The 12,628-nt window shown below is 46.2% G+C and overlaps 1 protein-coding gene across 1 annotated transcript in view; it reads right to left on the reverse strand.

The window, feature by feature from the left end:
• lats1 (large tumor suppressor kinase 1) overlaps positions 1 to 12,628 on the reverse strand; it is a 49,237-nt gene that overhangs the window by 13,380 nt on the left and 23,229 nt on the right. The window contains exon 5 of the mRNA XM_038800624.1: positions 565 to 1,147. Within this exon, the coding sequence (XP_038656552.1) occupies positions 565 to 1,147 (583 nt within the window). The remainder of the gene's footprint in view (positions 1 to 564; positions 1,148 to 12,628) is intronic.

The raw sequence follows: 12,628 nt of genomic DNA on the forward strand, positions 1-12,628 counted from the left end.
TAATTCACTGCTGTTGGAACTCCAGGACTTGTGGGTCTGGAATTGACCGTGGACTAACCAGGATGTCGTAACATGGTAGTCACACAGGCAAATACTGAGGTAAGCAATTCATCACATGTAAATACTCTGCTGAATTCTGACCTGTGCATTCAGTGCGGCAATTTGATTGGGAGAAGCAAGTTAGCCTAATCTTATTATGCCATGATGTTAGCCGAATAAACGTTTAAAGATTCTAAGAGAGAGACTTGAAGACAAGGGAATCAATTATCGTCAAAATAGTGTCCTTAGCAGCAGAGGCATCTTTTGATTTCTCATCACTGAGCCCTTTCCTGGGGCCCCAGTCTACATCCTTGGGAGCAGCATGTCACTGCTCTGAATTCCTTTGGTGTGAAACTGAATTTATAGACATGAGTAGCCAACCCAACAGGAGACCCATTCTGATGCACTTCTACCAGTGATGACTTTGCCAGAACAGTTGTCTCAATTATTGAACAGAGCAGCTATTAATATTTCTCTACCTGGAGTAAAATTCCCATACTATGGGTGTTAATAAATATTACTTACTGCTTTGGTAATACTTGGAATCGTGGGTCCATCGAAAACCAGTGCACAACCCAAAGTCTGTCAGTTTTATATGGCCATCTCGGTCAATCAGTATGTTATCGGGTTTAATATCCCTGTGAATGAAGCCCATTTTGTGGACACTTTCCACGGCACAGTTCAGTTCAGCAATGTAGAATTGTGCCAGAGGTTCCGGAAAAATGCCCATTCTGATTAGGAGACTCATCATGTCCCCTCCTGGAATGTAGTCCATCACAAAGTAAAGGTTGTCTCGGTCCTGGAATGAATAATAGAGTCGAACCACCCATTCATTGTCAGCTTCTGCCAAGATATCCCGCTCAGCTTTCACATGAGCCACTTGGTTACGCAGCAACACGTCCTTCTTCCTCAGTGTTTTCATAGCATACAATGCATTGGTATCTACTTTCCGAGCTAGGCACACCTCCCCAAACGCACCTATTCCCAAGGTCTTGATCTTCACAAACATGGATTTATCCATCTTTGCCCTTTTTAGGCGGATATAATTGGACTCTTTCTGGCACAACATCTTGCGCATCTGATCCTGGGCATCTTTAGACAACCCAACCTATAAATAAACAAAGGCAGACAACATTTTCAAATTGAAACCCATTGAGGTACAAGTTCTGATCGCAGAGTGCACAATTTATTAAAGAACTGATGTAAAATGATTTCTAATTCATTTCCTGTAGATTGTATATGGGGTGTCCAGACCAAGGGCAGTCTTTGGGTGAAAAGGGTTGGTGGTGCTAATTGGACAAGGACACACACTGAACTGCAGTTCAGCCCACATTTTTAATCATCCATTTGGTCCATGTTTCTATATTTTCATTATAAATGCCTATGTCCACACATAAAATTAAAACTGCCGACGTAAACTTGCCATGCTGTAATTATCTCCCCCTGCCGGTAGTAACAGCAACCAGTGTTACAAATTTTGACTGTGGGAAGCAAACTATCATGGATTCCTCAATGCACAGACCAGAGAATTGAAAAAATAAATTTAAAGTACCCAATTCTTTTTTTTTTCAATTAAGTGGCAATTTAGTGTGGCCAATCCATCTAACCTGCACATTTTTGCGTTGAGGGGGTGAGACCCATGCAGACACGGGGAGAATGTGTGAACTCCACACGGACAGTGACCCGGGGCCAGGATCGAACCCGGGTCCTCGGCGCTGTGAGGCAGCAGTGCTAACCACTGTGCCACCATGCAGCCCTTGCCCACACCAGAGAAGAAACAACTAATCAACAAGGCACGAGAGCAAAGATTAGGTTAGTATTCCATGGAAATTTCAATTTACTCCAGATATTCCCACCAATTGAGAAAAGAATATCAATAAAATGCAATTCATTTAAAATGAGTAAAATCATGTTGTGATTTGTTGGGTAATGACAAAGAGACAATACAATTTTAGTTCAAAAGTAGGAACTTGCCTTTGTAATACTTACCCTTTTAAAACTTCAGGATGTCCCAAATTGGACCACAATCAATGAAGTGCAACGAGTTTTGCAATGCAGAGTAACACACAGCTAACTGGTGCATAGCAAGGTCCCACAAACAGCAATGAGATAATGACCAGGCAATCTTTAGTGGTGATTTTGGTTGGCCGGGACACCAGGGAGAGAGAATTCCCCTGTTCTGCTTCAAATAATGCTTTAGGGCTTTTAAGTCCATCTGAGACAGAACTACAATTTAATATCTCATCGGAAAAAATTGCACCTCCAACAGTGTTAGCCTCCAATAGGTTGTGTGTCCAAATCTCGGAATTGAAAATAAAGTCCCCACTCGGAATTTGGAATAAAGCCCCCACTCAGAGATGAATGTGCTATCACTGAATCAAGGCCGATACCATTTAGAATAATGTGTTTGAATGATCAATATAGTAGTTACTCTACCATGCACAACTGAACAAATTATATCCCAGTCACACTATTAAATGAGGATCTGGTTAGAAATCTAGCACAAATTAATTCTTAGTAGTGTCTTCATTCTTTGAAGATACATTCTCCATATTGTTGTAATTAACCTGGTCTGGGTAAACTATACAAAAGGTCGACTGTCATTTTGCTCTCAGATGGTTACCTCATTATCATGTGGTATTTGAAATTAATGCTGACATCAATATCAGTAACACCACCTCTAGAAGAGGAACAGACAGCAATACGGACATCGCTCAAGGCTTGCCATAGAGGTCTACAGCACAGAAAAGGCCTTTCGCCCTTCGTATCTGTACTGGTCCAAAACCTCCGAACTATTCTAATCCCATTTTCCAGCACTTGGCCCTTTGTCTTGGCATCACTAGTGCACATCTTTTTTAATAAATTGAGAGTGCCCTTTTCATTTTTTCCAATTAAGGGGCAATTCAGTGTGTCCACTCCTGATGTTGCCGGGGGCGAGTGTGCGGAGCGAGATATTCCAGGAAAACTGGCTCGCTGTATGGCACTCTGCGAGAAGGCGGGACATGCAAGGACGGGGGGGATTTCAGGGTCCTGGGATGGAAGCCCTAACTGGTTGTCGGTCTCGCTCCTTCTCTAATTCCTATAGATACCAATATGGATGGTGGTGTCAGTCCCGCAGACGATACCCTCGCGGTGCTGGTAGCAGCAAAGCACCGGAGAAGGAAGCAGCAACGACACAGGCTGGAGGCCGCACCCATGTGCAGGAAGCCACTGCACACCCTGAAGATCCAGCCGCCCATCAGGCCAAGGAGGAACCCAGAGGGGGACGCCAACGACAGCCCATGGTGTATAGGTGTTGTTGGTCTTTCAAGATGGCGGACAGCAAATGCAGCAGGAGACTGTTTCAGCAAAGAGACATTGCGGCACCCAGTGGAGGAGGACACCCACTCCAGGTGGCCGTGAAGGTCATCACAGCCCTGAACTTTTATGCCACTGGTTCATTCCAGGGTTCGAGCAGGGACTTGTGCAGCATGTCACAAGACTCAGCCCACAAGTGCATTTGTGAGGTCATTGATGCCCTGTATGCTCGGACATCAGACTTCATCAATTTTGAGCTGGACCAATAATATAAATGCCCGGGCTGCAGGATTCTTTACCACCCCCAGGATGTCCCAGGTTCAGGGGTAATTGATGGCATGCATGTCACCTTGCACACCGGGGCATCAGGGTGTGCCCTTCATTAACAGGAACCATCACCTCCAGATCAGGCATGTGTGCGCACTCTTCCCAGAATGTGTGCATGACAGCTACATCCTGGGACTTTTGGAGATCTCCGGCATCTTCAAGACTATCCCACGATGTTGGGTTGGCTCTTGGGGGGGGATAAGGGATACCTGCTAAAGTCCTGGTGAATGACGTCAGTGCGGAGGCCAGAAACCGAGACCCAATATAACGGGGCCCATGTTGCCACCCGCTGGGTCATTGAACAACACATCGGACTGCTCAATATGTGGTTCCGTTGCCTGGACCGCTCTGGTGGTGCACTGCAGTACAGGGTCTCCTGCTTTTGGTGGTTTGCTTTTCCCTCCACAACCTGGCACTGTACTGGCGCGACATGCTGGAGGAGGGGGGACATGCAGACTCAGCTGAGGAGGAAGACCAGGAGAGGATGGAGGATGAGCCTGGGGAGGACCCACAGATTGGAGGGTCAGGTGTTGGTGAAGGTTCAGCACGCCTGGAGGAGGGAGGCCTCATCGTCACCTGATTCTCACAGGACGAGGCTTTGTCCATCAGCTCACCTCCCCATTTCCCCACCCCCCTCCGTTCCACCGTCCAAGGGCCTGTGTAACATCAATGCAGAGTGATGGGCCTGTGTTGGCAGTGTCAGGACAGCAGGGTGGCGCAGTGACATCGCTGCCCCACGGCACTGAGGACCCAGATTCGATCTCAGCCCGGGTTGCTGTCCGTGTGGAGTTTGCACTTTCTCCCAGTGTCTGCGTGGGTCTCACTCCCACAACCCAAAAGATGTGCAGGATAGGTGGATTGGTTGCACTAAATTGCCCCTTAATTGGGAAAAAATAAATTGGGTACTCTTTAAAAAAAAAAATGTTTTAAAAATGAACATTTCCATTTCCTCTAGCTACACAGTGACTCCCTCCAGTGCCCACTCAATGCTCCTCAATCTTCTTTATCTTACGTGGTTTAGTGCTGCATCTAGGTGTATCCCCGGGATGTACATCAGAGGTGGAGTCAGCCTGCTGCTTTTCGTGCCCAGAGGCCTTTGATGCCCTTGGCGGATGTTCTCTGGAGAGCCTGGAGCCAGAGGGCCCTGGCTAACTTACAGGTGTCACTGGTGTCACTACGCTACCCTGTTCTGTCCACTGCCTTTGAGATGTGCTGGTGTCAGGAAAAGTGGAGGGGGGATTCAGAAAAACAGAAGGGCGCTGTCGTCTCCTTGGTAGCAGCCCCAGAGTTGAACTCCAGCGCTTCCTCCTCCCTAACGGTGCCCCTAGGGGTCTCTATTGGATAGAGGGCAGCTGAATGAGCTCCAGATGCCTCTCTGTCATATGGCTCTGGCAATCCTGGCACCTCACCGTTGTCTGCACCATGGTGTCAACGCTCTGAGCGATTCTCCTCAGTGACTGGGCCATGCTCTGAAGTGCCCTGGTTATATTCCTCTGCGAATGGGACACGCCCCGCTGTGAATGGGATACGCCCCGCTGCGAATGGGACACGCCCCGCTGCGAATGGGACACGCCCCGCTGCGAATGGGACACGCCCCGCTGCGAATGGGACACGCCCCGCTGCGAATGGGACACGCCCCGCTGCGAATGGGACATGCTCTGCCATACCTCAGCAATGTCCACCTGCCTATGGGGCACCCCTCAGGGACATGATGTTAAGACCCTCAGTAGTGGTTATCACAGACTGAGCCATGTCTTGACACCACCACTCAATATGCTGGCCTCATGCTCCAGGCTTTCCACTGCGGTCATCACCCTAGCAGTGTTGGCCTCGGTACCATGCATTGTCGGTATCATCTCCTGCGCCCATAGCCTTTGAGAGTTCTCCAATCAGCTATACACTCACTGGAATGTCGTTGACATCCCTGCCTGAATCTTATGCCATATCCCAGCATCTGCATCAGCTCTGGGATAACCTTGTCCAGAGGCTTGGCATCTGACTTGGACTCAGCTGATTTCTGGGATCCAGCAGACCTCCGATTGCTGACTCTCTGGGATGTTTCTGCCTCCATGTGCATCTGTGTGGTGCTCACTAGATTGTGCCCGAGAATGTATCCACTAATGTCGTCATTGAGATGTGCGTCTCTGCGCTAGTGGAAGGTGGAGGTGATAGCTGTGACGCCTCAATGATCTCCTTGAAGCTCACGTTTGAGGTGATCACTTGGGTGGCAGGGGGGCGGAGGGACGACTCCGGACGGCCTGGCCCCATCAGATTGAGATCCTGCGAGAGAATGGACATGTGGTCAGTGAGAGGGAAGGATCATTTGTCTGACAAGAATAACTCACTTGAGACAGGTCATTTGGGTGAAAGGGCAATGGATCCTCACCTCTGCGGCGGATGCCAACCTCGAAGCATACATAAAATCGAGGCGACTGATGAAGCTTTGGAGGAATATCGGGAAAGTAGGACAAATCTCATACGTGCAATAAAGAGGCTAAAAGGGGTCATCTTTGGCTAACAGGCTTAAGGAAAATCGCAAAGCCTTTTATTCGTATATAAGGAGCAAGAGGGTAACTAGAGAAAGGATTGGCCCACTCAAAGACAAAAGAGGGAATTTATACGTGGTTTCAGAGGAAATGAGTGAGATTCTTAATGAGTACTTTGCATCGGTATTCACCAAGGAGAGGGACATGACAGATGTTGAGGCTAGGGATGGATGTTTAAATACTCTAGGTCATGTCGGCATAAGGAAGGCAATAAGGTGGACAAGTCCCCAGGACCGGATGGGATCTATCCCAGGTTACTGAGGGAAGCGAGGGACGAAATAGCTGGGGCCTTAACAGATATCTTTGCAGCATCCTTGAGCACGGGTGAGGTCCCGGAGGATTGGAGAATTGCTAATGTTGTCCCTTTGTTTAAGAAGGGTAGCAGGGATAATCCAGAGAATTATAGACCTGTGAGCTTGACGTCAGTGGTAGGCAAACTGTTGGAGAAGTTACTGAGGGATAGGATCTATTCACATTTGGAAGAAAATAGACTTATCAGTGATAGGCAGCATGGTTTTGTGCAGGGACGGTCATGTCTTACAAACCTAATAGAATTCTTTGAGGAAGTGACAAAGTTAATTGATGAGGGAAGGGCTGTAGATGTCATATACATGGACTTCATTAAGGCGTTTGATAAAGTTTCCCATGGCAGGTTGATGGAAAAAGTGAAGTCGTATGAGGTTCAGGGTGTACTAGCTAGATGGATAAAGTAGTGGCTGGGCAACAGGAGACAGAGAGTAGTGGTGGAACGGAGTTTCTCAAAATGGAGAAAGGTGACTAGTGGTGTTCCACAGGGATCCGTGCTCGGACCACTTTTGTTTGTGATATACATAAATGATCTGGACGAAGGTATAGGTGGTCTGATGAGCAAGTTTGCAGATGATACTAAGATTGGTGGAGTTGCAGATAGCGAGGAGGATTGTCAGAGAATACAGCAAAATATAGATAGATTGGAGAGAAATGGCAGATGGAGTTCAATCCCGGAAAATGCGAGGTGATGCATTTTAGAAGATCTAATTCAAGAGCGGACTATATGGTCAATGGAAGAGTCCTGGGGAAAATTGATGTACAGAGAGATATGGGAGTTCAGGTCCATTGTACCCTGAAGGTGGCAATGCAGGTCGAGAGAGTGGTCAAGGCATACAGCATGCTTGCCTTCATCGGACGGGGTATTGAGTACAAGAGTCGGCAGGTCATGTGACAGTTGTATAGGACTTTGGTTAGGCCACATTTGGAATACTGCGTGCAGTTCTCGTCGCCACATTACCAGAAGGATGTGGATGGTTTAGAAAGGGTGCACAGGTTCACCAGGATGTTGCCTGGTATGGAGGGTGCTAGCTATGAAGAAAGGTTGAGTAGATTAGGATTGTTTTCGTTGGAAAGACGGAGGTTGAGGGGAGACCTGATTGAGGTCTACAAAATTATGAGAGGTATGGACAGGGTGGATAGCAACAAGCTTTTTCCAAGAGTGGGGGTGTCAGTTACAAGGGGTCACGATTTCAAGGTGAGAGGGGGAAAGTTTAAGGGAGATATGCGTGGAAAGTTTTTTACGCAGAGGGTGGTGGGTGCCTGGAACGCTTTGCCAGCGGAGGTGGTAGAGGCGGGCACGATAGCATCATTTAAGAAGTATCTGGACAGATATATGAACGGGCGGGGAACAGAGGGAAGTAAATCCTTGGAAAATAGGCGACAGGTTTAGATAAAGGATCTGGATCGGTGCAGGCTGGGAGGGCCGAAGGGCCTGTTCCTGTGCTGTAATTTTCTTTGTTCTTTTCTCACTGTTAGTGACGGCTCTCTCCTCGGACAACCCTGCAATTTCCAGGGCCCGTTCCTCATAGGATGCGAGGGCTTGGACTCCGCCACCGCCTTGGACCTTTGCTGCTGATTGTGGGCTATTCGCTTCTGCGGGGACAAGAGAGGGCATTGTGAGCCATGTGGATCAGGCGTTTACAGCAGGTGACATGTGTGGGGCACCTCAAGTGGACATGAAGGGGTTGTGCTGGTGGGTGCCGGGGTGCTTAGGGACAAACACAAAGTAGGAATTGTGGGAGGGTGCGAGGTATCAGCCAGTGATTTGCGTGGGTGGGGGAATGCAGTTTGGTAATTTGGGTGGTGGTAGGTGGAACTGATGTCAGGAGAGAGGTGGAAACTTACCCTTGCAACTCGGTGGAGACTGTTGGTCTTCTTCGACATTGGATATTGGTCCTCCTATCCACGCTGACTGCCGCGGTCACAGCCACCCAAGTGGCATTGGTGACCCTGCTGCTTCCTCCAACCCTTTTAGTGGAACAGGACGTCCCGTCTTGCATCGTCGGTGTCCAGCAGCCTGTCCAGGTCAGCACCCCAAAGCGTGAGCAGGTCTGCACGCTGCGCTGCCATCCTGGTGTGTTGACTCGGAGTGAGCGGTTAGGGAGCATTTAAAATCAGCTCTCCCTTGTTAATGGCGAGAGGCTGAGGCACGAATCAGATGCTGAGACTCATTTTCGGCAATAAGTGCCATTAAATACAGTAAGAAGTCTTACAACACCAGGTTAAAGTCCAACAGTTTTGTTTTGAATCACTAGCTTTCAGAGCAGAGCATTCATCTGAGGAAGGAGCTGCGCTTCGAAAGCTAGTGATTTGAAACAAACCTATCGGACTTTAAGCTGGTGTTGTAAGACTTCTTACTGTGTCCACCCCAGTCCTACGCCAACATCTCCACATCATGGCTACCATTAAATACAGGCTATGATCTCACCAACACCGTTGTCAAGAAACACCCTGCCAATTGATCCTTGAATGACACTTAGAAAATCTTCCGTAAACCCATAGAATCAAACAGAATTGAAATCATGAGAGAACAGTATCGTGAGATGGACATTTGAAGAATGAGATTGAAATAGGATGGGTAAAAAGCCAGGAGCAGCCAAGACTGAACTCAGTAAAGGGATTCATTGTTTAGAACTGTTCCAGCTCACTTTAACCAACGCTGATAGAGGATACATGCACACAGGTATCATAAGAAAAACTGAGGGCAAGAAATGTTACATGTGTTTGAAAATAATCAAATATGAGAATGGACACCACAAAGATAGTAGAGAAGCTATGAGAAGGGAACATAAAGTATACCCACGTATTTGCCAGCTGGAAGCCTCATATGGCAAAACATGATTAGGCAGATTTCCTACAAGCGAGGAAAAATTTTAGGGGTAAATTGTCATGTTTTGTCTGAATTATTTAATTTTTAATTTATTTATCGTGTAAAAGATCGCATGGTAGTAACTGAAAAAAGCCAGAAGTGCACTTGTGATTTATGCCAGAATTAGTTGTTCAACAGCCACCAATAAAAAGGATGAACCATAAGAAGTTCATAACACAATAAAGTCCATTTGATCTATCATGTCAGTGCCAGCTCTTTGCTGGAACTTTAAACTCCATGCCCTTTACCTTTCTCAGCTTCAAATACTTTCTCAGGTTTACATTAAAAGGTGCATTAGTCTCTGCTTCAACCACTCCCAATAGCAAATCCTATCGACTGTATCCCCTGGGACTATTCTTTCACTATTGTGTTCAAAAAAATATTTTGTCAAATACAAATTGCATTTAACAATTTCACGATGGCCGACCTTTGATAACTCATACAATTCCAAATGCCATTGTCAATGTTTATACAAAGGATTATCCTTTGTTGCTACTCTTTTCTCCTATTTATTTTGCACTGCATCATGTCAGGGGCTGGTTTAGCACACTGGGCTAAATCGCTGGCTTTTAAAGCAGACTAAGGCAGGCCAGCAGCACGGTTCAATTCCCGTACCAGCCTCCCCGAACAGGCGCCGGAATGTGGCGACTAGGGGCTTTTCACAGTAACTTCATTGAAGCATACTCGTGACAATAAGCGATTTTCATTTTCATTTCATTTCATGTGTAACTCTCAGTGATGAGCCAGTTTGCTTTCTCATTCCATAATGTAAGACCAAAGCATCTTTACATTTCAGTGCTGTGATGAAATGTTTTATATAAGCCGGCACCCCAGGAACAACGGTCTGAATTTCTACAGCACCGTTCAGAATTGCAGGGGCTAAAAACTGAGTAAATTAAGGAAATTATGTCAGCAGAGAAAAAGTAATAGCAAAACTTGAGGGGCGAAAATCTGAGAAATCCCCAGGACCTGATGAACTCAGGTCCTAGAAGAGATAGCCGCAGAGATACTGGATGAGCCAGCTATGATTTTCCAAAATTCCTTAGATTCAGGAATGGTCCAACGAGATTGGAAGTTGGCTAATGTTAAGCACCTTTTCAAGAAAGGAGGGTGAGAGGAAGCAGTCAACTACAGGCTGGTGAGCCTAACATCAGTTGTCGCGAAATGCTGGAATCCCTTATGAAAGAAATCTTAAGAATGCACGTAAAAAAGCAGAGTATGCTTAGAACAAGTCGATATGGTTTTACGAAAAGGAAATCCTGTTTGACAACTAGTAGGGTAGATAAAGGGGAACCAGTAGATGTAGTATACCCAGATTTCAAAAAGGCATTTGATAAGGTGCCAAATGGAAGGTTAAAAGGAACAAGAGTAGGCCATTCTCCCCATTGAGCCTGCTCCACCATCCAATTAGATTATGGCTAATCATATAACTCAGTCACTTTCCCACACTATTTCCATATCTCTTGATGGCATTAATCTCCAGAAATCTAGTGATTTCTGTCTTGAACATGCTCAGTTATTGAGCTTTCACAGCCCTCTTGAGCAGAGAATTTCAAAGATTCACGACCCTCCAAGTAAAGAAATTCCTCGTCCTCTTAAATGGCCGATCACCAATCCTGAGATTATGTCCCCTGGTTTTAGACCTGCTAGCTGGGGAAATATTATGCAAACATTTTGTATGTTTCAATTAGGTCTCCCCATGTACTTCAAAATTCTAGGGAATACAGACCGAGGGCGTGATCGAGTGGCCCCGTTCACAGATGGCATGAACCCTGATTTCCATGAAATCAAACACTTTTTAATGTAATTAAAGCATTTATGCCAATTCCCCCCCCCCCCCAATAATGTATCCTCTGGAGGTGCAATGTCACACCAGCACAGATCATGGCTGAGTTTTAAGTGTGAAAACTGGTCACGATGACCTCGCCTGGTAGTGCCAGGGGCACATGAATGGGAGCAGTGCCGCGAGGCTCTAGCAGGGGGGTAACCACATTGGGGGACACACCCTTATGTGTGGTGGCAGACGGTAAAGCTCACCTGGCATGGGATTTATGAACCTTCAAATCAGTTAACTTTTCAAATGCTACCTCTTTACTAATACTAAGTTTTTTAGTTCCTCAGTTTTGTATGTATCTTGGTTGCGTAGTATTTCTGGGAGATATTCTGTATCTTCCATTGTGAAGACAGATGGAAAATAACGGTTTAGTTTCTCTGCCATTTCCGTTCTGTACTAGAAATTCCCCTGCCTCCACCTCTAATGGGCCCACATTTTTCCTTGCTAATGTTTTCCTTTTCACATACCTAAAGAAGCTTTTACAGTCTGCCATTATGTTCTTCACTAGTTTGCATTGAAATTCTACTTTTCCCTTTCTTAATCAGTTTTTGGTCCTCCTTTGCTGGGTTCTAAATTGCTTCCAAAAGGTAAGATAAGTGCTCATGGAGTTGGGCGTAACACTTTAGCATGATTAGATCGCTTAACGCACAGAAAGCAGAATGAGAGTAAATAGTGTTTTTCAAGTTGGCAGGCAGCAAATAGTGAAGTGCTACAAGGATAGTGCTGGGGCCTCAGCTATTTACAATCTCTATTAATTACTTAGATGAAGAGACAGGGCTTTTAAAAATTATTTCATGGGGTGTAGTTGTCTCTGGCTGGGGCAGCATGTATTGCCCATCCCAAATTGCTCTTGAACTGAGTGGCTTGATAGACCATTTCAGAGGGCATTGAAGAGTCAACCACTTTGCTGTGGGTCTGGAGTCACGTGCAGGCCAAACCATGTAAGGGTGGCAGATTTCCTTCCATGAAGGGTATTAGCGATGGATTTTCATGCCAATCAATAATGGTTTCATGGACTTTAAATTCCAAGTTTTTATAAAATTCAAATCTCACCTATCTGCCGTGGTGGGATTCGAATCCGGGTCCCCTGGAGCATTGCCCTGGGTCTCTGGATTACTAGTCTAGTGACAAGTAATATATCAACATTTTATGATGATACCAAGCTCGGTGGGAAGGTACGAACATACGAATGAGGAGGAGTAAGCCACTCGTCCCCTTGAACCAGCTCCACCATTCAATAAGGCCATGACTGATTTAATTGTATCCTGAACTCCTAATTTCTACCTACCCTCGATAGCCTTTCACCCCCTTACTTATCAAAAATCTGCCTTTCACCCCCTTCCTTATCAAAAATCTGCCTTTCACCGCCTTACTTATCAAGAATCTATCTACCTCTTCCTTAAAATA

The sequence above is a fragment of the Scyliorhinus canicula genome, chromosome 6, assembly GCF_902713615.1.
Source record: "Scyliorhinus canicula chromosome 6, sScyCan1.1, whole genome shotgun sequence".
In the NCBI taxonomy this organism is placed as follows: domain Eukaryota; kingdom Metazoa; phylum Chordata; class Chondrichthyes; order Carcharhiniformes; family Scyliorhinidae; genus Scyliorhinus; species Scyliorhinus canicula.